This window comes from Talpa europaea (genome assembly GCF_964194135.1).
Source record: "Talpa europaea genome assembly, chromosome: 11".
In the NCBI taxonomy this organism is placed as follows: domain Eukaryota; kingdom Metazoa; phylum Chordata; class Mammalia; order Eulipotyphla; family Talpidae; genus Talpa; species Talpa europaea.
The window spans coordinates 95,058,715-95,085,455 of record NC_140078.1 but is presented as its reverse complement, the minus strand read 5'-3'; the positions used below and the strand labels follow the sequence as shown (position 1 = coordinate 95,085,455).

At 55.3% G+C, this 26,741-nt stretch overlaps 1 protein-coding gene across 1 annotated transcript; it reads left to right on the top strand.

The window, feature by feature from the left end:
• Window positions 1-121: 121 nt before the first annotated feature.
• UROC1 (urocanate hydratase 1) lies at window positions 122-21,671 on the top strand (the record flags this gene model as incomplete). The annotated part of the gene is made up of 20 exons (XM_084248020.1): window positions 122-247; window positions 2,298-2,428; window positions 2,930-3,023; window positions 3,761-3,820; window positions 4,114-4,242; window positions 4,382-4,443; window positions 6,144-6,210; window positions 6,296-6,439; window positions 8,114-8,202; window positions 9,883-9,945; window positions 10,258-10,437; window positions 11,032-11,129; window positions 11,778-11,850; window positions 12,731-12,852; window positions 13,323-13,393; window positions 13,685-13,783; window positions 15,289-15,388; window positions 15,812-15,893; window positions 20,760-20,859; window positions 21,342-21,671. 20 exons carry the CDS (start codon window positions 122-124, stop codon window positions 21,480-21,482), a joined length of 2,031 nt encoding a protein of 676 aa, XP_084104146.1. The 3' UTR covers window positions 21,483-21,671.
• Window positions 21,672-26,741: the final 5,070 nt, after the last annotated feature.

Genomic DNA, 26,741 nt, shown 5'->3' with positions numbered 1-26,741 from the left:
GACCCAATGAGGGGCTGGAGGAGGCGGCCCTGGGGCCGGAGGTCCCCACCCAGCTGGACCTTGACAGCTCAGCCTCTCCTCAGCCTCCCCCAGTGCCGGCCTCTGTCTGTCTCAGCCAGACATGTCCAGCCTCCAGGAGCTGTGCGCCGGCCTGCCCCTGCAGCCTCTCCCTGAGAACCGGGGACGCTGGGCTGGGGTGCCCCACGCCCCCATCAGAACCCCTGGCCTCAGCCCTGCAGAAGAGCAGGTAAGACGCGGGGTCCCATTCCTGCTGGGGCCGAGTGCCCTCTGCGTGCCCTGAGTGGTCCTGGGGAGGGATCGCCCCTACTTCCTGCTGTCTACAGAAGCTGCAACTCCTTGCCTCAACCCCCTCCCGGGAGCTCCCAGGGAGCTGGTGGTGGGATGGGGGGCAGTGTGCCGAACCCCATCACACCCGATAACCCTCGTTCTCGCCCCAGTGGCCATCGCTGGGTGCAGGGTTACCGTATCCTTCACAGATGAGGGCCCTGGGGCTCAAAGTCACCCAGCCAGTAAGTGGCGGCACTGAGGCTGCCTGGGGGGGGGGGGGTGTGGAGTGCCCCCAATGCACAGCGCAGAAGCCTCCCCCCCCCCCACACACACACGTGTGCCTGCTTGAGCTCTGCTCCTCCTGGAGGCCGCAGGCCTGCTTTCCCTCCCGTGCCCCCACCCCAACTCCGGCGCGTTTGCAGCTGCCTGGCTAGACCCTAGTGAGGGCCCCTGCCTCACCTGGTCAGCCAGACCTGACTCCCCAGGAGCCGCAAGGCAGGGGCCTGCGGGGAGAAAGTCACTGCCCGTCTGCCCTGTAGGATGGAGAGGAAAATCCTGGCAGCAGGGAAGGGGGAGATGAAAGGAAGTGGGCCACCGGCTGCAAGGCCTTGTCGCCTGCCTTTCCCGTATTCCAAATAAGTCTAGAAGTTAAGCTTGAAAGAGAATCCACCACACCCTCCCTCCCCCCCCCCCCACAGGTAAAGACAGGTGCCCTTTGCTTGGTCCCTAGACCTTCCTGCGAGCGCCGCCCACAAGGGCGGACAGGGCTGGGTGGACCTGGGGGCGCGTGGGGCCCGGGCCCTGGGAGGGTGGAGGGGAGCCTGGGGGACAGGTAGCTGGGCGGAGGGGGGAGGGGTTGTTGGCCAAGGATGCCTCAGGGACGAGGGGAGAGGACCTGACCGGGGTGGAGTGGGGCGGAGCCGGGGGCGGTGGGGCGGCGCTGGGAGCAGCGGGGAGATGGGGCTGGCCGGGGCGTCTCCAGGGCGGGGCTCCAGGGCGGGGCGGGGCAGGGCAGGACAGAGCAAGAATGCAAGTCGGCTGGCGCTCCACTGTCTCCTCTTAGCCTTTCTGTCCCAGCCCAGGAACGTCAAAGCAAAGGGTAACGTTTCGGCCCCCAGGTCACCTCCTGGCTGGGCGCCAAGGCCTTGACCTTTGGCTAAGAGGATCCGAGGGCTGCTCCAGGTCAGCTTCTCAGGGATGGTGACCACGTGGCTAGTGCTGAGAGGAGAGAGGAGGGCAGCTGGCCCTCCTGGGTTCTAGGCCACCAGTCTTGAAGGCGACTTGTGGGTGTGGGGAAGAAGCTAAGTGTCTTGTCTGGGTGCCAGGGCCAGCCTGCCTTCAGCTGGGAAGCCGTAAGTGCAAAGGCCCTGAGGTAGGACCAGGAACAAGAAGATATGTCTGGAGAAGCATAAGGGCATGGGGGTTTGGGCTGCTTTCCTAGTTGCATGAGAAGCCTTTAAAATGTTTCTCCTTTTTCTTGGCTTCCTTTGCCTGCTTACCCGGTTTCAGATTCACCCCAGTGCCTCCCTAGATCCCACCAGATCTCACTCCCAGAGCTGCACACGCTCCAGCTATGCACTGCCCAGAGGTTACTTGCCAAGCTGGGTGCTGATGGGGGCACTTTTCTGAGCTTGTACAAGGTGACTGGACCTCAGCAGGTCTCCCTCCCTTTGAATCTGCATCTCCCACTGGCCACCAGCCTCAGCGTAGTTCCCTCTCTGGTCCTTACCTGTCAAACAGCCTGATCCCCACTAGGCAAGGAGAGAGAGTGACTATACCTCTGGCTACATGAAAGGGGAGGACAATCAGGGAAGACTTCCTGCAAGAGGTGACATTGTAGCTGAGCTACGAGCTGGGAATGAGAACCAACTAGGCAATCCTCTGGGTGGGGCCGTGGATTTCCGAGTGGAGCAGAGGTATTTTGGTAGGGAAGGGTGGCCCAGCACGGACGCTTCAGGATGCTGGGCTTGGCACCTACTCCCCCCTCACTGTTCTTCCCCCCACCGCAGTTGGCCCTGAAGAATGCCTTGCGCTACTTCCCCCCGGATGTCCAGAAGCTGCTGGCGCCTGAGTTTGCACAGGAGCTGCGACTGTACGGACACATCTACATGTACCGGTTCTGCCCCAGCATTGAAATGAGGTGAGTGCTGGCAGGTGCGGCTTCCATGGGGCCCCACGAAGGGTACTTCTGGGAGGGAACTCTCTAGAGGTCAGGAACCCCAAGAGTCAGCAGCTGGGACTAGGGGGTGGAGGAATTCAGGGTAGGAGGCCCAGGATGTGGCATGCAGAGGGGGTGGTTGTCATCCGTGGAGGTCTGGAACCTAGAGCTGGCTGCAGCCCCCTAGCCTGGCCAGGAGATGGGGGCAGGGGTCCTTATCAAGTAGGTCTCTCTGTTCTGCCAACCTGGCCAGTCAGTCCTGGACCTAAATTGTCCGCAAAGTCCCTTTCTGAACCCCACATCTTGTCATTCTACCGGGGCTCTGTGCTTCGGCGTCGCCTTGGCTGGGAGCTGAGGGGCAGTTCTTCAGGAGGCCGGGTCTTGCTGTCCACGCTGCTTGGCCAGGTGCTGCGCTGTGGCCATGTGGTCCTGGAAGTAGCAGGAAGGCCCCTCGTCACAGCTGCTGGCTGGTCTCTCTTGCAGGGCCTACCCGATCCAGCAGTACCCCTGCCAGACGAGAGCCGCTGCGGCCATCATGCACATGATCATGAACAACCTGGACCCCGCGGTGGCCCAGGTAACGCAGGGAGCCAGCCCTGCCTGGCAGGGACATAATGTTTCCAAGATTTTTATTTAGAAATAATGCTGGGTTCTCAGGAAGCTGTAAAGACGGGGCAGAGAGGCCTACAGAGAGGCCTACGGGGCAGAGACCCTTCCCCTGTGACCACGGCCTCCAAACCAGCTCATCAGCCCTGGTGCGCTGGACATACACGTTATAGAAAATGTTCTCAGAGCCACGTGGAAGAGTGAGAAAAAGCAGGTTCATACTGCATTGTGTTTATCCCCATCCTAAGTACTATCACTTTAACACAATCATAATAAAACACATGGAGATGTTTTTCCCCTCCTTTTCCTCCTAAGTCTGAGATCAGGACTGCATTTTGTACTTAGACCGAATCACAGTTTGCTCGCACCGTGGTCCTAGAATAACTACTCCTCTTAGTGGCGAGAACGCCCTTACCCTGCCACCTCACCCCTGCACGTGGTCACAGATGGGCCCCTGAGGTTGGCCCCAGGCTGAGCTCCCAGAGTGACCCCAGACCCAACTCTGATGTTCACCCCAAGTCCATCCCTACTCCCATCACAGATAGGTCAGCGCCCCTGGGCCTCACCCCTCTTGCCCCTCCCCTCCCCACTGCTTCTTTGAGGACCATCAGTTACCCTGCCCCATTGGCCCCAGCAAGATGGGGCCCCTTGCGCTCCCTGCCCTGGGCTCCACGGTCCCCATCTCCGACGACACCGTATCTTCTCCAGTTTCCCCAGGAGCTCGTGACCTACGGAGGAAATGGGCAGGTGTTCAGCAACTGGGCTCAGGTACACCCCCACACCCTCTCCCCAGGCCTCTCCCATCACCTTGTTCTCTGACCTCGAAGGACGGGACTCAGGTCCTGTCTCCCTGATGTCTGAGATGCCAGCACCGGAGACTGTTGGGGGCTGTTGGAAGTCCCAAATTTGGGTGGGGCTGCCTCTGCTGGAGTTTCCAGAGTGTCATAGGGTACCAGATGGGGTTACTGGGGCCTGTAGGACCCCCTGGGCCTGGGCAGTGACTGGGGCCCGGGGCAAGGCCTCCACTTAAAGCGCTCTCCACGCTTTGCTCCTCCCTGCAGTTCCGGCTGACGATGTCCTACTTGTCGCAGATGACAGAGGAGCAGACCCTGGTCATGTACAGTGGACACCCAATGGGTCTCTTCCCGAGCAGTCCCAGTGCCCCCAGGCTGGTCATCACCAATGGGATGGTGGGTCCCAGTGCTGCTGGACACGGTGCCTGCTGCCTGGGGGCTACAGGAGGGCCAGGTGCCCCCACACCTGCTTGGCCTTCGCTGCTGAGGGCTCTGGGCTGCCCCCCAGGCCTCGACTCCTATCCCTCTTTTCCAGGTCATTCCCAACTACTCCTCCAGGGCCGAGTATGAGAAGCTCTTCGCCTTGGGGGTTACAATGTAAGTTGTTTTTTCAGTCTGCTTTACTGCTTTAGCCTTGTTTTATTATAAGATAATGTAGCAATCTTCCATATAATTTTGAAAAACAGAATTGCAGCACCCACGCACAATTAATTTAATTTTCACTTATACCCTAGTAGTTTTTATGGATATACCCACACTTTCTCTATATAGGTAGATAAATACACAATTTGAATCGTGCTTTTTTCCCAGTGTTTTATTCTGAACCATTTCAAACATAGTGAGAATGGAAAGAACTAACAGTTAACACCAAGTTCCTGTGGTTATCACACTATGAAACTTCCTTTCTCTGTCCCTCCATTCATTCAACAGAGCTGTACCCCTGCTTCCACAGCTCTCTGCCGCTTTCCAGCAGGTAGATGCCCCAAATGAAGGCCATAGACTGTCCTGTGAATGGAATCCTGCAGAATGTTCTCTTTCAGTTGTGGCTTCTCCACTCGGCCACATGGCACACAGCAGGGCTTGGTTCTTTTTCTTTGCTACATAGTGTTCCATTCTGTGCACATACCAGAAATTTTTCCCCCCACCACCTCTTATGGCTTTTTGTCCACCCCCTTCACCCTCAGAAGTCTTACTTTGTCCACTAGTTTTTGCAAGTAGTTTGCTTTGTCGAATCATCCTGCTATGTATACATCTTTGTCATTCTGACTTGCTTTACTAAATATAATTCCTTTGAACTCCAGCCATTTTGCTGTAAATGGCAACAGTTCATCCTTTTTCATAGCTGCATAATATTCCAGGCATGCAGAGACCACATCTTCTTGAGCCAGTCCTCTATCAGGGGGCACATAGGTTGCTTCCATGTCTTAGCTATTGTAAGTGGTGCTGCAATAAACATTTTTAGAAGATGGAATTAGATGCTTTTTATATTCTTCAGATACATACCTAAGAGTAGATGACTGGGTCATAAGGTATTTCCACTTTAAGTTTTTTAAGGTAAATCCACATCACTTCCAAAATGGTGTCCTTGGCTTACACTCCCACCAGCAGTGTACTAGGGCTCCTCTTTCTCTGCATCCTCCCAGCACTTGTTGTTGGGGGTCTTTTTTTTTTCTTTTTTTAAAGATTTATTTATTTATTTATACAAGCACTGGGTACAGTCAAAAGCATGGAGAGGGGGGTGAGAGAATTCACCAGAGCCAGAGTGGGGAACAGAACAGGCAGACTGACAAAATACACTGCTGAGGGGAGCAGTGGGCGCGGCAGGAGAGGTCTGTCGCGCCATGTGGGACCCTCGCCGGCGGCCGGGGATCGAACCGGTGCTGCAGAGGCTGCGGGCAGCTTCGCGGTCCAGCGCTCAACTGCTGCGCCACCAGGGGAGGCCCTGCTGGGGGGGGGGTCTTCTTAATACATGCCATTCTCTTGGGTGTGAGATGATATCTCATTGTGGTATTGACCTGCATCTTCCTCATTAAAAGTGATAATGAACATATTTTTCTATGTCCATGGGCCTCCTGGATATCCTCTTTGGCGAATTGTTCATTCAGATCTGCTGCCCATTTATTGATTATGTTGTTTTTATTATTTAATTGAATAAGATTTTTTGCATATTAACCCTCGTTGGTTGTATAATAGTTTCTCCCATAAAAAAAAAGTGGAATTTAAACCATCTAATGTGGGTGGCTGGGGGAGGCTGCTCCTGGACTGGGCTCACCCCTGTGGACCTTCTCTGTGATCAGGTACGGCCAAATGACAGCCGGCAGCTACTGCTATATCGGTCCCCAAGGAATCGTCCACGGCACAGTGGTGAGAGATGGGGCCTGCCCGCCTCAGGGGAAGGGAGGCAGCCCTGCTGGGAGTGGCAGCCAGCACCTGCCTCCTCTCCCTGCAGCTCACTGTGTTGAATGCCGGACGTCGGTACCTGGGTGTGGAGGACCTGGCCGGGAAGGTCTTTGTCACCTCTGGGCTGGGCGGAATGAGTGGGGCTCAGGCCAAGGCCGCAGCCATCGTGGGGTGCATCGGTGTGATCGCAGAGGTGAGCTCGGTGGGGGAAGACAGGGCAGAGCCTCTTTTCTCTCTTCCAGTCTTCAGTTCCCCTCCACAAAGTCTCATTGTGTGGTTCCCAGAGTGTTTGCCTCCTGCCTTCAAAGTGCCCATCTCTGTCCACGGTCAATGCCTCTTGATCTTTCACCAAACTGACCTCTGGGGACGCCTCTTTCTCCCACCTAACCCCTGGAACATAGCTGGAAGATTCTAAATGGTGACTGAGTGCACGTGGACTCTCTAGCTCAGACAGTTCACAGCTAGTGGGGCACACAGACGAGCTGTCTGTCGGCAGAGGGTGTCCAGGCAGCTTTCTCAGGAAAGGAGGCGAGGGACTCTGAGACAAGCCTTGCTGGTACACACCAGTGGGAGGCACACTTAGTTGTTTCTAAATCTCAGTCCTATATATTTGTACTTATTAGGAGCCCATTTGGCTGCAGGTGACAGAAAACCCAACGACAGAAACTCACAAAAAGAGGGTTTTGTTTTTTCTTACATAACTGGCAACACTGGCACTCGTTCACAGCTCAGTGATGTCAGCCAACATCTCTAGAGTCTCTTGGGCTCCCCTCATGGATACAAAATGGCTGCCCCAGCCCCAACCACCTCATCTACATTCATGGCAGGAAGAAAGGCGAACAGGAGAGCCATTTTAGCAGGAAAACAATGTCTCAGAGACCCATTCTTTTCCCTCGTTGGTCAGTATTGGATCAATGGATGTTTGCAGTCTGCACGGGAGACTGGAAACCGCAGAAAGGAGAGTTGTGATGAGCTTGGAAGTGCTTTACCTCCTGGGGCTGAGCACAGTGTCACCCTGAACAAAATCCAGGTTCTATTGATCAGGAAGTAGGAGGGGGAGGAATGTGGGAAGTTGGATAGTCTGCCCTGACACCGTGTTATAAAAGTGGGTGATCTGTTGTTGGTCAGGATGTGAAGGAATTGGAACCCTGTGCACTGTTGGTGGGAAGGTAAAATGGTGCAGCCGCTGTAGAAAACAGTATGGAATCGCCTCAAATAAATAAACGTAGAATTACCATATGACTCAGCAATCCACCTCCTGGGTATCTGCCCAGAAAAATTGAAAGCAGGGGCTCAAAGAGAGATGAGTACACCCATGTTCACAACCGCATTATTCACAGTAGCCAGGAGACAGGAGCCGCCAAGTGTCCTTTGGTGGATGAATGGATAAGCCAAATGTGGCCTCCACACACAGTGGAATATTACCCAGCCTTGAAAAGGAAGGGATTCTGACAACTGCTACCACGTGCACAGACTTGAGGACATGGTGCTGAGTGAAATAAGCCAGACCTGAAGTAACAAATACCGCATGATTCCACTTGTATGAGGTCCCGAAAGTAGTTAAAATTATAAGACAGGAAGTAGAATTGGCAGCCTTGGGGACCCAAGGGGGAGTGGAGAAGGGAAAGTGGGTGTTTAATTGCCATAGATTTACAGATGCTCTGGGCATGGGCGGTGGTAATAGCTGCAAAATGTGAGGTATTTAGTACCCCTGGTTAAGAAGGTCCACTTTTAATGTGTGTTTTAACTCAATAAAATAGGTGATTTTAAAAAATGGGTGACCTCTGTGGAAGCCTAGCACCTTCCAAGGGAGGTGATGCACTCAGGGTGATTTGTAACCGGGCGGCCCTGTGTCTCGTGGTCCCAGGTGGATAAAGCAGCCCTCATGAAACGCCACGAGCAAGGCTGGCTGATGGAAGTGACCGACAGCCTGGACCAATGCATCAAAAGAGTCAGGTACTTCTGAGGCGGGAGTAGCAGAGACTGGGACCCTGGGCCACTCCATGTGGCTCCTTCAATGCCTGACGCTTGGGCCACAGGGGGGCGCTACACCAGGCACTGCTCAGAGGCCATCCCTGGAAACATCCCAGGGTGCAGCTCCTAAAATTCTGTTTGGGGCTCATCATCACTGTCTGTGTGAGGGACGCCCCTGGGTTTGCCTGCTCAGTGGATACACTTGGTTCTTACGGATTCTCAGCCGTTCTCTTGGTACTCCCTGGACCCAGCCAGAGTTTTGCAAAGGATGTGGCTTGCGTTTCATCGTGGTGGCCTTAGTCCCAGCCCAGAGCACCTGGCGTGTAGTAGGTGCTCATCTAATCTGTTGGGGAAAGGGAGCCTTTGAAGATGGACCTTCTGCTCAGTGTGACCTCCCCTCCCTCACCTTTGGGGTCTTCCCTGCTCACCTGTCCTGTCCGTGGAGTGTCAGAGCACCTTCCCTCCTGTTGCATGTCTTCTGGGGTGTCTAAGTGTGAGGGGGGAGGTCTGCTTTGGAAATTGCCCATCAGATGCCATTTTTGAAGCCTCCTCTCAGTTAATTGGCTTTGAAGAAGGGAACCCCGCTGGGGAGGGCTCCATCCTAGTGAAAATTAGAATTGGTCTGGAGGCCTCAAGCCGGGTGGGAGGGGAGCTCATGTGAAAATGCTCAAAAACACATAGACTTTGAGACCAAGTCCCATTACCAAGGCGATACTATGTTGACATAAATCTTTCTAAAATACTAGTTGTGCCGCATCACACCTCTGTTTAAAACTCAGATAACCTTTCAACAATTATAGGGGAAATTCCAACGCCCTGGGGTGGCATTGAGGAGTCTTGCCTGATGTGGCTTCTGTCCTTCTTCTTTGTGCTATTTAGCTTCTGACCACACTCACATTTGCACACTCACACATGTGCACACTGGTGCATGTGCACAGACACCCTCACAATACTCATATGCCTGCACACAAGTACACATACACACATCAGTTTAACGAGTGGCTCCAAGCAGCCTGGCTCCTATCCTGCTCCCTGAGCCTTAGAGAACAGAGATGGGGTTCATGGATCCCCTGAGGACCCCTAGGCTGGATTCAGTCCTTCCCAACACATCAGGTGTGGGCCATCCTCCCTCACTGCTTGGGGGACACACACCTCTCTCCTGCTCCCTTAACTGCCCTGCTGGCATCTCTCTGCCAGGCTCGGCCTTCAGTCGAGCTGTGTCCTCAGCAGGTGCCACCCGCCCCACTTACTGCTGCTTGTTGGTGTCTCTCATACCCGTGAGAGTTCTTACATGTTCAGAGCTTTTATTCCAAGATAAGGCTTACTAAATAATAGAAGCCTTCCTAAATGTTTCTAAATAATAGACACTTCTACAATTCTAGGATCACCTTGAGTGAATTCTAGAAAGATCCCTGTTGGAGTTCAGCAGCAATAGCCCTAATTCTACCAATCAGGAAGGGTCGCCACATTGTCACGTCAGTCCATTGGTGCCTGTTTCCCTTTACAGCTCCATGTCCCCAAAGGCCTGGCCTCATGGTGCCTGCCTCTGAGTCCCTGAATGTGTATACAGCGCCTGGGTGGCCTCCTGGGCCCCCTGCTGGGAAGGGCTGGGCCTCGTGGGTGGGTGTGATGACCAGCGGTGCTGCTCCTGTGTCTTCCTAGGGAAGCAAGGAAAAAGAAGGAGGTGCTCAGCCTTGGTTACCATGGCAATGTGGTGGATCTTTGGTAAGTGGGGGGGCTGGAATTGGCAGCCTTAGGGACCCCAGGTGCAGCTCCCCTTCAGCCAAATTCCTGATGCAGGACAGGGGCTCCTGGGACACGAAGCTTCAAGCGCTGCCTTGAGACTCTGCTCCCAGCCTTCAGGGCCTGATCCTGGCCGGAATTCCTTTTCGGGCAGCTTTTTCCACCCAGCCCAGCAGCCCCCAGCTTTCCAGGGGAAGAGGGGTGGGCAGCGGGGTGGGCTGGGATTTGTACTGAGACCCCAACCCAGCTGGGCCCAGAGGGTGCTGCCCTCAGCTGATGGTGCCGCTTCCCCAGGGAGCGCCTGGTCCATGAATTGGACACGACGGGGGAGCTCTTGGTGGACCTCGGGTCAGATCAGACATCCTGCCACAACCCGTTCAACGGTGGCTACTACCCCGTGCAGCTGGGCTTCACAGAGGCCCAGAGCCTCATGGCCTCCGACCCTGCTGCCTTCAAGGGCCTGGTCCAGGAGAGGTAACGCAGGCTCTGGGTCTGCTCTGGGTGTGGTGGGGGAAGGGTAACGGCCCCAGGAGCCTTTAGCCAGCCCTGGCTCCTCCAGCTCTGCAGTGGCCCACTGGGAGGCCCGTACCCTCCCAGGCCTCTGCATCCTGCTCTGTCAGAGGGGGTCATGGTGCACTAGCTTCGTGGGAGTATTGGGGACAAACTGGAGTGATATTTGTCAGACACCCAAGCAACTCGCGACATGTGTCGGTGCTGAGTCAATGCTCACAGAACGGAAGCCTGAAAAGCCTTCTGGAAGAGGGTGTGTGAGCCCAGGCCCTGGTGCCCTGCAGCCCTTGTGCCTCTGTGCCTCCCCAGCTCCTGCCAGTGCTTGCTGAGCAGGCTGCCGGCGGAGCATGGAAGGCCAGAGAGGACTTAGAGATGGCAGGGGCTGGGGCATCCAGGCAGGAGGCCCTGGTGGGGAGAGGTGAGCGTGAGCGGGAAGAGTGGGTGCTCCAGGCAGTGGAGGTGTTTGAGCTCTGTGGGGGTGACAGCCATGGGCGGGGTAGAGGCAGGGAGGCAGGGCTGGAGGCTGCCCTGGTGACCCTGACCTCTGGCCTATTGCAGCTTGAGGAGGCACGTCTCAGCCATCAACAGGTTGGCCGAGGAGAACTTCTTCTTCTGGGACTATGGCAATGCCTTCCTCTTGGAGGCCCAGCGAGCAGGTGAGAGGAGACCCGCTTGGCAGGGAGAGGGAGGGCAGTCCCCAGACTGGGGTGCCAAGCACTGAGCAAGTTTCCTTCTCTCCAGCTGGGGTGTGTGTATGAGGGGGAAGGGGAGAGAGGTCCCCCAGTGAGTGCTCAGGGGCCCACAACTGTCGCCTTCCAAACACTGATGCTTCTGCCAGGTCCTTCCTGGCCTTTGCTGGGCCTCAGTTCCTCCATTTGCTTTGGGAACATAAAGCACTGTAAAGAGAGTAGGGCCATGGCTTGGGAAGGAGCTCCAGTGCAGCAGGGCAAGAGCAGCTTTTCTTCCCCACGAAGGACTCTTCTTTTTGTGAAACAGGTGACTTGTGCATGGAGCGCAGAGCGCAGAAGGCACAAAGAGATACGAGGAAGCCTGTTCCCCTGGGGCCCTGCAGCAGCCCCCCTTCAGGAGGGCGCCCATCTGGTGCCTTCCATGCAAGTGGCTGCTGCCCCTTCGTTCTCTCCTTTTACCTAAAAAGAGGCCTTGGTGATGCTTCTCTGTCTGAACAGAGCCCTTCCAGGGACCCTGTGTTTAAATCGCCATCTGGACGGCCGGCTGGGTACAGGTGTGGCCTCGGCCCCCAGCCCCAGCCCTCCTGGCGACTGTGTGTGGGGCTCTGTCCACAGGGGCTGACGTGGAGAAGAAAGGAGCCAACAAGACAGAGTTCCGCTACCCCTCCTACGTCCAGCACATTATGGGGTGAGTGATGGGGCTCCTCCTTACAGCTTCCAGGCCCCGGGCGTTCAGGTCAGAAAAGCCCCAGCCTCTGACCATGGCTGAAGCCACATGTGGGTCTGAGGCTTTCATGTGGGTCTCGGATTTCTGCCACAAATGGGGGTGAGAAGGAGCCAGGATTTTCTGCGGGAGCATCTGATGTGGAGGTCACTTCCCAGTGAACACCCCAACTTTTGTGTGTCTATGACCCTGAACACTGTGTCCTGAGAGCAGCCACACCAAGGGCACTGGCATGAGCCCAGCGAGGGTGGCTGACAGTGTGGTCCATGCGGGCAGGACCTTGGTCCCCTGTGGCCTGGGTGCCTACTGGCAAGTTGCATGGGCAGGTCTTGGGGGGGATGGGGCCCAGGACAAGTCTGGAGGCGCAGAAGTCATGAGAGGGGTCTCAGGCTGAGGGTGGAGGCTTAGAGGCCAAGCTTCAATCTAAACAGGGGAGGGGAAGCCTCGCAACACTTAGAAGATTCGCCCTCTGTGTGCAGAAGGCCACGGGGAGGGAGGCAGGACAGACAAAGGGTCCTGCACAGCTAATTGTGGACAGGGAGGCAGACGCAGGGGGCTGGGCCATCAGCCACAGTGCAGAGGACAGCAGGGGTCTCTGGGAAGGGGAGTAGGAGGGCGACCCACCAAGGAGGGCCCTGCTGTGGTGGGCGAGTGTGGGACCCCAGGGAGGACCCAGTCCCCGCAGCCCTCTGCTGGAGCCAACTGCCTGAGAGCTGGGTCACCCAGGGGGGCCAGTTCATATGGGCAAATATGGCCAAGTCCCCAGGGCTCCCTCCTACCCTTCCCAGCAGGGGGCACAGCCCCCCAGAAAGCCCCAAGCTCCTGACGCGTTCTGTCCTTGCAGGGACATATTCTCCCAGGGATTTGGGCCTTTCCGCTGGGTGTGCACATCGGGGGACCCCCAGGACCTGGCGGTCACGGATCAGCTGGCCACGTCTGTACTGGAGGAGGCCATTGCCCGTGGAGGTGATGAGGCGGGGCGATGCTTGTGGAGTGGGCAGCCCCCCAAGGCTGCTGCCGCATGCCAGCCTCCCTGCCAGCGGCGCCCCTGCTCCTGTGACAAGTGCTGTCCTTCTGCCGTCCACCTCGGCCAGGCCCGTCTCCTTGTCCCAGCACCCCCAGTCGCTGTGGCGGCACCGACACAGCTGTTGCTGGTCCTGCCATTCCCTGTGGATGGTGGGGGTCCTCCCGGATCTCCCGTCCCGGCCCTTGTTTAACCGCAGCTCCACCTCATGTGAGGGCGTGACCGGTCACCTCCCGGGGCCAGCCGCAGGCGGTTACTGTGAAACACGCAGGGCCTTCAGTGCTCCCGTCTCTGCAGCTCTTGGCTCGGGGGTGGCCTCTCCGGTTCTCAGTGAGGGTCCTTCAGCCTCTGCCGCTTGCTTTGAATCCACAGGGACCCGGTGCCTCTGACACCTTCCCCTCTCTCCCTGCAGTGAACCCGTCTGTGAAGCTGCAGTACGCGGACAACATCCGCTGGATCCGGGAGGCCGCCAGGCACCGCATGGTGAGTGCAGACGGACGGGAGCAGGGCTGGGCCCTGGGCCGCCCACCCAGAGGGGAGGTGCTGCCTGCTGTGCCCAGGCGACTAGTCGCCAGGAGAGTGCCAGCACGACCTTGTGGGACGGCTTAGGTGGCATTCACTGGCCTCGCTCATGGGCCACAGGACAAAGAAGTCAGGGGCCTTTTGAAACCTGTCCTGAGTCTTTTGACATTGGATGGCTGCTGGGGGAACATGTCACCTGTGCACCCCTGCGTCTCACAGGCCCCTGAGCAACTCTGCTCGCTCTCCCCACAGGTGGTGGGCTCACAGGCAAGGATTCTGTATTCGGACCAGAAAGGCCGTGTTGCCATCGCTGTGGCCTTCAACCAAGCCATCGCCCGCGGGAAGATCAAGGTCAGGGCCTGCTGGGGGAGCACCTGCTCTGCCCCGTCCCCAGCTCTGTGTGTGTGTTGGGGGGAAGGCTGATCACTGAGGGCAGGGAGTTATGAGGCCTGTGCTCAAACCCAGGCGCTGACATTGTCCCTTGCTGTGTGCCTTTGGGCAAGTCAGGTGCCCTCTGTGAACCTGAGTTTCCATCTCTGTGCAAGGAAAATAATAACCTCAAAGCATGGATGTGAGGATAATGCAAGTCAGCTCCCCACGAGTATGTCATCCATCTTTATCACATCACCTTGTTCAAGCCACGACAAACTTCCCCTGCTTTTCCCTATTTAACTCGAGTCAGCCTGGCCCGCCTCGACCTGGCCAGCCTGGTCGAGGACATGGTGTTCAGGGCACGTGTTCCAAGGGGCCTCTTTCCCCTCCGTTGCATAGTCTCACGCCACAGAGTTCATGTTGGCAGCCCTCTGGAAGTGCCGTAGTATTCGTGATCAGGTATAAAAAGGAAACCAGGACAGATGTGTGTGAAGGCCATCACCGGGGAAGGTTCATGGTGACGTGGACAGTGAGGTCAGCAGCCCCCAGCCCTGTGCAGAGAGCACCCCAGAGCACTCAACAGCCCAGCCAGACACCCCTTTGGGCTTACTACAGCCAAGCTGCAGTTGCCGGCAGGCAGAGCTGGGCATTGTAATCTGTCCACCTGCTCTTTTATTCATTCATTCGACGACACCCACCCAAAGACCTCCTCTGCCCAGGCCTGTTCTAAGAGAACATGCTAGACAGGATCTCCACCTGGCATTACTAGTAAAGGGAAGCTGATGGCATACAGCTAAAGGTATGAATTCAGAGAGCATTTCAGATGGCAAGGAACACTGCAGAAAATGAATCAAGGTGACTAGGTGGGGGTGAGCGGTCACTTTGGAGGGAGGGGTGGTCAGGGCAGGCCTTTCTGACTTGCTGGCATAAGTAAAGCTAAGCCTGAATATTTGGAAGGTGCTAGAATTCCTGGGGGTGGGGAGAGGAGGGCAAAGGTGAATAGGTGGGAGTAAGACTCAGGGGCCTGGCTGCTGGCGTCTAGTGCACTGTGTGGGGGTCGAAATCCCTGCCTGTCTGCTTTTCCGTGCTGTGACGCTGAGCAAGTCTTGTTCTGTCTGGGCCTTGGTCTTCATACGTATAAAATGGAAATGTTTGTACATATCTGGACAGATTATTGTGAGGCCTCAGCGAGGTTCCTTTGGGATGCCACTTAATGACCAGAGCTAGTCACCAGGGAACCAATCTGGTGACTAAAGGTTTAGGCCTTTCCCAGGGTCCTCCCCGCCCCATCTCCCAGGGGAGAGGGGCTCCTGAAGTGTAGGAAGTGCCAAAAGCAGTAAAATGTGCAGCTAAATTTCAGAATGTCTGTGCTTCCTCTTGCTAAAGGTCTTTTTCCAGGGGGAGGGGTTCATGGGGCTTCTGGGATGGCCTGACCCTTGACCTCTGCCCTCCATACACTCCATTGGCCTTTTTATCACACCCAGGCACCAGTGGTCCTGAGCCGAGACCACCACGATGTGAGCGGCACGGACAGCCCCTTCAGGGAGACCTCCAACATTTACGATGGCTCTGCCTTCTGTGCAGGTGAGGAAGTCAGTGTTTTTACAAATCCCTTTCAGATGTTGGAACTGGATTTTATTTAAAAATGGGCTGATTCATTCAGTCATGATGTTGTGACTGAGAGAGTGGGCATAGGGTGCCCAGCCCAGGAGGGAACAGGTCCGTCCCTTTTAAGTCTTTGTTCTTTCAGGCACTTTATCTGCATTCGGTACCAGAGAGCGTATCTCCAGGGGAGGGAAATAGCAGGTGGCTAAGTATTTGTCAGTTTCTGCTTCTTCTCAGCTCCGCAGACACGGGTGATAGCCCTTTCTGCAGCCTCCTGGCCTCAGTTCCCTATCTGTCCTTCAGGCCTCAGCCAGTGGGGCCTGCTCACCCACTGTCCACTGTCCCCCCGCCTTGTCTGGCCTGCCCCTCCAACCCTCTCCATCAGGGACTGTGTTTTTGCAGACATGGCTGTGCAGAACTTCGTGGGAGACGCTTTTCGTGGTGCCACCTGGGTGTCTCTTCACAACGGTGGGGGCGTTGGCTGGTAAGGAGGATTTGGAGAACTGGGTGGTATGATTTGGAGCTCGTGTGAAGTCTTGAGGGTGCTCTGCTAGAGGCTTCTGTGCCATGTTCTTCGCATGAGCTAGAAATCGGAGGGCGAGCATGTGGAGGCCTGGGGGCACCTGCCACTCTGCCTCTTGGGATCTCACCTGTCACACAGGTAGTTGCTATCAGCACAGTGACCACCCTTCCACAAGTGTTGTATGGGGAATTCGCAGAGTGCTGTCTAACCCAGGTCTTTCATCCCCCCTGAGGTTTCCAGGTGGCTGGGCCACAGGTGGGAGACAGGATTCTAGGCTCTCCTGGGTCCTGGACTCATAGCTCTGCCCCTGCCAGGTGTCCTGGCTGGCACCACAAGGAAATTGGGGTTTCTGGGAGGGTCTCATTCCAGCTGACAGTAGCAGTTCTGTCATGAAGATGCCCGCTGTAATTCCTCACCCCAATTCCAAACATGTGGGGAGTTTCCCGACACCACCAACCAATTTTAGACATTGACTGGACGTTCTACAATCTGAATTCTGAAACTAGCCACCCAGAGAGAGAGTCAGATCCACAGGAAAATGGGCTCATTCTCCCAAGACCACTTCAGACATCCAGGCGGTCTGACTGAACAGCAATAAATCAGAGGTTCCCACAGCCCCTTCCTCGCGTTCCATGAATTTGCTAGAATGGCTCACGGAGCTCAGGAAACCCACTTACTCGCTAGACCACTGGTTTATTATAAAGGCTGTGAAGGGATGCGAATCAATAGCCAGATGAAGAGATACAAGGGACGAGGCTCCAACAAAGGAGCTTCTGTCCTGCTGGAGTTTGGGGACTGGCCCTCTGGCTCAACAAAGTCTTCTGGTTCACCATCCAGGAAGCTGTCCAGACCCCTTTTTTATGGGCTTTGTATGGCGGCTTCATTACGTAAGCACGATTGATTAAGCATTGATCATTGATAATCAATTCACCCTCCATCTTCACGCCCCTTACAGGAGGTGGGGCAGGTAGGACCCTGGGAAAGTTCCAACCTTTAATCACAAGGGTAACCAGTCCTGGTCTTTAGGTGGAATCCAAAAGGAAGCTCATTAACTTAATTATTGCTCCATCACTAAAAAATCCTGAGAGTTTTAGGAGTACTTCCAGAAACAGGGATGAAGACCAAATATATATTTCTTATTATCCATCAAAATCTCACCCCCACTGCTAAGAGATATTGCTTAATATTTATTGTACATAAATCCTATGGCAAACATTTGCTAATATTTTGGAACCCATTCTCTTGCCTAGTCTTAGGAGGAAAATCATTTCAGAGATAAGGAAGCAGGGGCGCTGGGAAGTTATCCAGCCGCACCTGCTTTGAGTCAGCTTCTGCCCCTGTCACCTAGAGAGGCTCCCAGCCCAAGCCAGAGTCCTGGGGGCTCCGAGCAGCAGGGGCCGCTGTGGCTTCAGGGAGGACAGCTGCCCGGGGCCTGACTACCTCTGAACTGACCTCGCAGCTGTTTTAACTGGATCAAGCCTGGCCTTGCCCTTCAGAGCCAAGTCCTTCGGCACTCGGGCTTCCTGGAGCATTCCAATGGGCTGGCTTGGCCTTGTGCCTTTCAAGGCCAGAATTCCGAGCTGCAACGCAGTCAGATGGCTCTAATTAATGGAAAATGTGACCGGAGCGTGTGTCCTTTCTGATACACCAGCTGGATAAAACCAAGACGGAGAAGAAGGCCTGGTTCTTGAGTAATTGGTGTTTACGGGCCAGTCGGTCCTGGAGGTGAAGAGAGAATGACTCCGAAGGAGGCTGAGTAACTTGCCCAAGGCCACAGAGGTGGTGACGGAGCCGGGATCTTGACCCATATCTGCTGCCTCCCAGGATCCACACACCATAGTCAGCAGGACAACAGAAGGCAAGAAAGGGCTGTGCAGGGCTTGAGCCAAAGGCCATGGTGCAGGGATGCAGTGGCAGGCTGCACGCAGGACACTGCTGGCTGGTGCCCCGCCGCTCACGGGTTCCTGAGAGGAATGCTCTTCGCAAACTCCCGAGCTCTCTCATCCCACGGCTGCCCCCAGAGCACTACTCAGAAAGGATAAGCAACTTTGCCCAGACTTCGCAGCGAGCTGGGGCTGCAGCTGGCCCAAATGCATGTGCTAATAACCCCCCACCAGTCACTTGTAAAGGAGCCAGATCAGGGCCTGGCACGTGGCACACCTCCCGTAAATATTAACCTTTATCACGCGCATGCCAGTTACGATCACAGGTTCCAAACAGGTGGAGGTTTTAAACTTTGAAAGCCACCGCCAGTTTTCCTAAATAAAAATTCCTATCTGCATGTCCTTATTAACAGTGGCTATTATCTCACTTTTAAACATGGGAACTGCCAGGCTGGCGGAGTCACAAAGAAGTAACAAATCCTTGTTTTGTTTCAACTTGCTTAAGGCCAGGTTTTTTGTTTTGGAGTCTTGTGCTTGTTCTTTTGGATTTGGGGGCATTCTTGAGCTGTTCTGGATAAAAAAAAGTGCAGGCACTGGGTGCTTATTGCCTTTGAACTTCGTTAATTGTATCTGTGCCGGCTGGTTTCTCCAGGAGGCAGATGCAGAGGAGTTAGGAGTGTACAAAAGGCTGGGAAAGGAAAGAGGGAGCAGCGGGATTGAGCGGGGGAGACCTCAGTCTCCTCACAATGCAGCAGCCTTGCCAGCCGCCAAGGGTCTCTGGAGCCAAGGCGAAGACCAAGCAGGCAGGCGCCAGGCCTCTGGCATTAGGCAGTCTCTGCACGAGAAGGACCCTCAGAAGTTCCGGCTGTGAGCTGTGAGCAAGCCACCTTCCCCACAGCTGGGCTTTCTGGAAGGGGTGCCCAGGGAGGCCCTCAAGCCACAACTCCCCACACAGCAGTGCTTCACAGCTTTATCTAGTGATGCTTCTATTCTGGCTCTTAGTGTTTTAAATTTTGCTTTAAAAGACCTCCCCTCCTGAGTTAAGGAAAACAAGCTTCTAAACTATAATTTTCTGAATTAAGAGAAGGCATGCTCCTAAACTTTATTAATCTTAAACACTTTGAACAGTTTCTTCTTTAGTACACTTGGTGTAAGGGCAGGACTGGCCACAGTGCAGGTTTTCTGATCCCATGCAGACTGGGTAAAGGAGGAGTCAGAGTCCTCAGGGGTTTTGCAGGCTTTTATTGGGATTACCAGGTACACGGCAGGCAGGGGTGCTGGGGGGGCTGGGAGGCTGGCAGGCTTCCCAGCCCCCAGCAAATACGCACTCTCTCTGGGCTCTCTGGTGTTCTCTGCTTCTGCTTCTTTGCTTCTCTTCGGCTTCTTGGCTTCTGCTGGCGTCCCCGTGACGCCGCCCTTAAAAGCCCGATCTTAGCCCAGGTGAATCCCATCTACCTATGCCCACACCCTACTCCAGGTGCCCGCCATCAGGCATGCATTCAGGACCGCGAAGATCCATCATCTATCCTGATGGCGGGAGGGCAGAAAAGCCTGACATTTTTCCTTACCCTACACTTGGCATTTATTTTTTCTTTGTGTGTGATGCTGGGATTGACTTGCATGTTTTTCTCAAAGACACAGTGTCCCGACCCCGTTCGTGAGTACCCCAAGGCCATACCGTCAGCAGGGCTGCCGCTATCAGGCCCTCTTCCTGGGCCAGCCTGCCTAGGGTAGGGTTGGCTTGGATTTCTGACCAGCTGGGACCCAGGCTCCCTATACCAAAAATATAGTTCTAATTTCCCAAAGACCTCTCTGGTCAAGGGACTCACGAGTGTCCTGTGTGGCTGCCACTCCTGTCTCCTAACACCTGGCCTCAGCCTCTGAGAGGTGAGCAGGTGCCAACCTGAAGTGTGTTGGGAGCACCCTCCAATCTTAGCTTGTGGGCACAGGACTGCAAGTGCAGGGACCCAGGCCAAGGGCGAGGCAGGGCAGCCCGCATATTCACCAGAGGTGCTCAATTCCTGCCAGGGTGGGGTCCCAGGGACCTCCTGAGACAAAGGAATCCTCACCTTCTCAGTGGCCCTGGCTGACATTGTCAGTCGGTGCAGGAAAGGCAGAGAAGCAGGTAAATCTGGATGGGCCTGGAGGATCTGAGACTGGAGAAACTAGGTGTACTTCTCAGGTGTGGGAAGGAGCAAGGGCAGGTTCACCGCGAGTGGTGCTGAAAACTGGGTTGCAGGTGCCCCAGGGGTTCCTGTTTGGCAGCAGAGTCCTGGCCAGTGCTGCCAAGAGGAAGGGAACTTCTTGTGTGTGTGTGTGTGTAACCAGAGGAAGCACATGGGTGAGGGGCGTGGGATGCGAGCTGAGCGGGCCGGACGTGGGCAGCGCACGCCATGAGACGAGAACGTGAGAATGGACGTGGAGGCACTGGAGCGCCTGTGGTGCTGACGGAGAAGCACGGCCAGGCAAACCCGCAGGAAATGGAAACCACATCCACACGCTTAAGAGCCAGTGACATCTATGAAGAGAAGGAACACGGAGTACAGCAGGTCTGTGAGAGGGGGGCGTCGGAGCAAACCTTGGAGATGTGCATTCAACAGAAACAAGAAATACTGAAAATAAAGGAACTCTGCCTTCAAATCCAGGAACCAGGACCCCAAAATGTACCTGAAGCAAGCAGAAAGAAGGGTTTAGGAAGATAAGAGGCAATTGGGAAGGCAGCGCAGGAGACTGCCTGCCCCGGAGGCCACATCGCACTTGCCACATCCAGGTGGTCAGGACTGCAGATGGCTGGGGGCCGAGGAGGTGAAGCTGGGGGCACGAGGGGGCAGCATAGAGTTCCACCCCCAGGCAGGAGCTCCCCCAAGTCGCCCATCCTTATTTCTGACTACTCCCCACAGGAGTAGGGCCCATGAGTGACCTGAGTGGCCTTTGCTTCTTGCAGGGGTGAGGTGATCAACGGGGGATTTGGCCTCGTGCTGGACGGGAGCCAGGAGGCCGAGCAGAAGGCCAGGATGATGCTTGGCTGGGACGTCTCCAATGGGGTAAGTCACCCCGGCCTCTCCCCTCGTCGTCCCTCACTGTCACTTCAGATTGGGGACCGAGCCAGAGCTCTGGCTCCTTTTTCCCCAGAAAATAGGCGGGGCGGGGGGGGGGGGGCAGCCCTGCAGCGCTTCCTGCTTAGTCATATCTCTCCTGGTCAGATGTGGGGGTTGTGTGTGGGGTGAGGGTTGGGTTGGCAAGATGGCAGCGTGGAGATGGGGGAGAATGCGTGGAAGGATGGCCAGTTTCAGAGCAGAGAAGAGAATAAAGCACTTGTCCATAGTCTGGCCAAGAGAAGGGGAGAGGTGAACGGGGGGGGCTGCAAAACACTGCTGGCTTATTAGCACAAGGTCCCTGAAGCGGAGGGGCCAGGGGCCTTGGAGCCCACGGAAGGGTGCCCAGACTGTCTTGTTGGGTTGATCTTGGAAATGAGGTGATGCTGGTGCCAGCCCGAAACCACTGCCTCTCCCTGCCCTGTTGCCAGGTGGCCCGGCGTTGTTGGTCTGGGAACCACAAGGCCTACGAGATCATCTGCCAGACCATGCAGGAGAACAAGGGCTTGGTGGTGACGCTCCCGCAGGAGGTGGTAGATGAGCAGATGCTCCAGCAGGCCCTGCGGCAATAAGCCAGGGCCCGGGCCCAAGACTGGCCACCTTGCCCTCACCCGCCTTGGTCTCCTCCACCCACTGCCCACCCTCCCCACACCTACCCTGCACACCTGCAACTCGTGGTCTCAGGAGCTGTGTACACACACCTCACCACGCCCTGGAGGGGTGCCACACTGTTCCTAATTCAGGCTCGAGCCAGTTGTGCCTGGGGTGCCAAGGCCAGGGCCATGCTGCTCCACAGGAAAGTCATAGAACAGACTCCAGGAGCTGTTCAGGGGTGTCTGTCAGATGAAACTGACTGAGCTGGGCATCCACCAGGCCCCTGCTCAGCCTCCTCCTATTCCCTCTGCCACCGGGGGGCCGGGTTTTATCAGTCACCCCGTCTGCCTTGCATTTACCCCGAGACTGTGTTTCTGTCTGTTAGCCAGTCTGTGGTGTGTGCAGTGCCCCTGGCTCTGGGTACACAAAGAAACCTGCCCAGGCCCTGAACTTGGAGGGTCCAGAGAAAAAGACAGGGAAATAAAGGTTTGACCAGAAGCATTTACAGTGTCGTGGGCAGGGTGGGCCCAGTGGTGGGAGGGGGGCAGGCTGGGCTCTGCCCTAAGGGACTAGAGATACCATGTTGGGGGGAAAAGAGAGGAGGGGCTCCCCACGGCCAGGCATCTTGGGACACTGAGAAGCGCAGCTGCGTCGCTTAGTACAGAAGTCTTCCAGGAAGCAAGTTGGGCCTGAGGCTGGATTCTTGAGCCTTCCCCCCGCCACCCCCAAAGTCCAGTAACAGCTGGATTCATAGCCCAACAAGGCTATGGGTGCAGCGGCCCCAGCCAAAAGCAATTACATAGCCCTGCTTTCTTTTTGTGACAGTTCCCCACTATCAGGCCCCCCCCTCCACCTCCCTGACCCATAGCTGCCCGATGCCCCCTCCTTGTCCTCTCAGGGTGCTGCAGGCTGTGAGTGGCCTTCCCCTTGTGACTGTCCAGCTCTTGGGCTGAGTCTTGGAGAGGAGAGCACAGGTGGCCGCAGGTGGCTGTAGGGGGAGACCCCCAAGGAGGGCCCTGCCCTCTGGCTGCAGTGATGGGCTTCCTGGGGTGGGAACATTTGTTTGGCTCCACTGGGGAGACCTAAAGCTAACCCTTTGCCTTCCCCAGAATAGGCCCCTTTAGGGAGAGGTCAGAGGGGTCAGCTAGCCCTCCCGCCAATCCAGGACAGACAGTGCCACCATCCTGCTGTGGGCCAGGCTGGAGACAGGCTGGGAGCAGCATCCCCGGGCTGCTGTTTCCCTGTTTGTGGCCACCCAGAGATGGGCACCTTGCCATTGTAACTGACCAGGCATTACAGAGAATCACCAGCTCAGAAAATGTTGATTTATTTATATCTGATATTAATGGAGGATTATAGAGGCCAGCACTTGCTTTCCAGAATCTCAGACTGCTTCTTTCATAAAATGAGAATTTCTCCTAAATAAAGACATGGATGTGAGGGCCAGATAGTCCTTAGTTTTCTCCTAATGCTGCCTGCAGCACACCGGGGCCCTGGCCCCCTGAGGCTCCACCGCCAAAGCTGCACCACAGAGTAACAACACCTGCGCCCCCGCCGCAGGCAATGGCTGGGGGCTGGGGGCTGGGGAGGAATCGGCTGTGTTCCCACGCAGACTATGAAAAGCCAAGTGGAGAGAGGGCAGCCTGCCCCTCTCCTCGCACCTTGCTCCTCACCATCTGAGGGCTGGGGGCTGCTCCCTTCCCTGTGAACCTCCAGGGCCACGCAGGGAATCAGGCCGGGGCTGCCCTGGAACAGGCCCCTCTGCAGCCCACCACACTTAGACACCCACACCTCCTGCACCCCCTGACCTTACTGTGCAGAGCAGCGGCACCCAGAGGGAGGTGAGCCTGGAGCAGGCATGTCATTCCCATTTGATCCTGGTCTTGGTTCCTAAACAATGAATTGACAGATTGGGGGATGGGCTTCTAAGGGGGTGATGGAAAATTTGACAACCCTCCCCCTCCATGTCTGCAGAGAAGGGGTCAGTCTAGGTAAGCTAGACTCCAGGGGAGTGGCCATGTTCCCCTTTTTCTATCCTCATAAAACCCTAATTTTGTCTAGACAGACACTTACCTAGTCAAAGAGTGTTGACTGTCCAGCCTTTTTTTGTAAGTAGGAGTGACCGTTGGCTAGTTGTGGCCATGAAATGTGGTGGAAGTCTGCCGAGTAGGACTTTCTGGGAATACTGTTGTTAGATAGATCTAGCAGGATTGTTTTTTGCCTCTGCCCCTTCTTCCTGTGAGAACCTCAGGTGCGATGCCTGGAAGCACAGCAACTATGCCGTGACCATGAAGACCAGGCAGCACATGAGATGTGTCAGTAGAAAGGCAGAGCTGGCGGCGTGGGAGCTGCTGCCTACCAGCCCTCCCAGCTCCACATTCCCTGGTGCTTTCCTGTGAAAGCCATCCCAGCAGGGGTTGTGTTCCACGAAGCCAGCACAGTGTCGAAATTGCTGTATCATCTGTCAACAAGACCCCAAGGAAAGCATCCTGGTGCATATATCTTCGTGAACATTCCTTATTCCTAGGGAAAAACAAAGAAGTTGTGTTCAATTTTAAGACCAGGTTTTCCTTTCCCTTCCTTGTCTAGCAACCTTCCCTTATAAAGGACAGGCAGGGCTTCATGACCAGCTTCAGGGCAAGATCTCAGGTGGATTCCAGTGAGCTATTTCCCTGGGCCGCTGCCCTTCAGCCTGCTGCCAGCTGCCAGCAGGGATGACTGACATCCAGAGCGAGGCCACATGGGGCTCACTGGGGAAGTCAGGGCAGCTGGCCACAGCCTCGGCAGCCATGGAGTGGATGGAACAGCATGTTCAGTTCAGTCTTATTTTTAAGAACTCAGGGATGTGTAGTCCACTTAGAGATGCTTTCATCAAAATGATTACAACAAAAATAATTGGCCTTGTGGGTAAATCCTTCAGTTGCTTTGAAGATTCAAGGATGAGAATGTCTCAGGGCCTCTTCCTGGGCAGCCTCTGCCCGCTGAGAACCTGGAACTCACTTGGAATCAGGCTTTCTTTGCCGGCCAGGCCAGATGAGTTAAGTAGAGCCTGGCTGAGAGCTGAGCCCTCTTATCCTTGGCTTTCCAAAGTGTTCCTTCACCTGACGGGGGGCCAGACTTGACTTGCCTTTGCATTTTGTTTGGTCTGCCCTGTTTAAAAATGTTTTGACTTTGTCACCAATTTTTAAGCTTTGGAGATATCACTTAAAAACCTAGATTTGGGGTTTACTTAAAGAAATCAAGACATCAGGTGATACTGCGTTCACCTCCTCTGTGGTAGCAATTGCTGGAAGCCTGGAGGTCCCTTGGGGCTGGACATGTTTTTTTTTTCTAATTTGCCACAGTCCTTACCAATCCCTACTGTCCTCCAGTGGTGAGGCCAAATGTGTTAGTTGTTCATTCTTGGAAACAGGTGCTCATTTCCTACGTGCATCTGCTTCCTGCATTTATATCACCTGCATGGTTTCTGTTGGGATTTGAATCGCTCTAGGGAAACAGAACTAATAGAGCCTGAGCAGGCTAGGTGGCAGAGATACTCTGCCAACGGCCAGCACCAACCCCCAGCCCCAGAGTTCCCTGCTAGAATGGACTCACTGTATCCACACAGTTCAGTGTGGTGGCTGCACAGTCAGTGCTTGATGTTTGGCTGGTTTCATCAAGGAGTCAGACTCTGACGTTTTTATCTTAATTATTGATAATTCAAATTTGACTTACGTTCAATTTAAATTAAACACAGTTAAACACAGTTTGGCAGGGCATGGTCTGTACCTGACGGTGCAGAATTGGCCCACTCCTTTGGCTACCTGTATATTATTAAAGACGAGGCAAGTCTCACTTCGACTCCTGCTGGGGCCTCCCTGCCTCCGTTCTCATGTTAATCTGTCTCTTGTCTGTTCTGCACTCAGGAAGATGATTGTAAAACGTGATGAGGGCATATCACACCTCTGCCCAAAATTCCATGCTGGCTCCCCTCACCCTGCTAGGGGCTCCAAGACCTAAGGACCCATATGGGAAGGTCAGCAGAGGCAGCAGGGCCCCTTGGTGACTGAGGCCAGCCGGAAGGGGGGAGGAAGGTCTGGGACAAGAAGCCTGAAGGAAGCCCAGAGCAGCTCATGCCACCCAGAAGGCCTGCCCGCTCTTAGATGGGAGAAAGGACACGTTCTTTCCAAAGGTTCAATAAAGCTAACCTCACCCATTTAAAAATGTTTTTAAAATATGTTAGCCACTCTTGAAAAAGCCAAAAAGAAAAAAAAAAAAAAAACAAAACCACAAACCCAAAGGGAAAAGTCATCTTCATTGCAGCCAACTGTTTTTCATTAAACTTTTCCCCATTTATTGTGGTCAAATAAACATAACATGAAATTAGCCATCTTAACCGTTTTAAGTGACCAGTTCAGCCGCCTCATGTCCACTCACAATTGTGCAATCAACACCACATCCATCTCCAGCACTTTTTTTTCCCTAAATTGAAACTCAGTCTCTATTAAACACTAACTCCCCCTTCTCCTACTCCAGCCCCGGACACCCACATTCAGTTTTGTCTTATGAATCTGACTGCTTGAGGGACCTCATGGACTTGGAATCACACCGCATTATTTATTGGGAGGGGGTATGGGTGAGAGGATTCACCAGAGACAGCAGGGAGCAGAACAAGCAGATCTACTGAATTACACTGCTGAGGGGAGCAGCAGGGAGACAGGAGAGGTCTGCCGCGCCATGTGGGTAGCTCCCTGGCCGACGGGGGATCGAACTCCTGCTGCAGAGGCTGGGCTGCTTGATAGCGCCGCCTTTAAGATTGGCATTTTTGGAAGTTCACTAGCTCTTCCTTGAAGAGAATAGACTGGGTGGAGAGCGTGGCGGCTGGACCAGCTGTGAAGCCCCCTTCTTCAGATCCCAAGAACCCGGAGTGGACCGGGGTCCGCCTGGGGAGGCAGGGCGGAGGCGCCCCAGAGGGACGCGAACTGAGGAGGTGGCCGGGGAGCGCGGCTGGGCTCAGGCAAGAACAAGGAAGAGCCGCAGGCGAGGTGTGAGGCTCCGCAGGAAAGGCGTTAGGAAATGCAGGCAGGGAGGCCCAGGGGGCCAGGGAGGGGCCGGGGAGCCCCGGGGACCCGCGGGCCGCGCCGGCTTGGGGGTGCGGGGGGGGGGCAGGGGTCGGCTGTCCCCTGGCCCAGGAGGCCTCGCGCGCCCCGCCCCGCCGCGGCTCCCGCGCACGCGCAGCTCGGCCCGGCCCCGGCCCC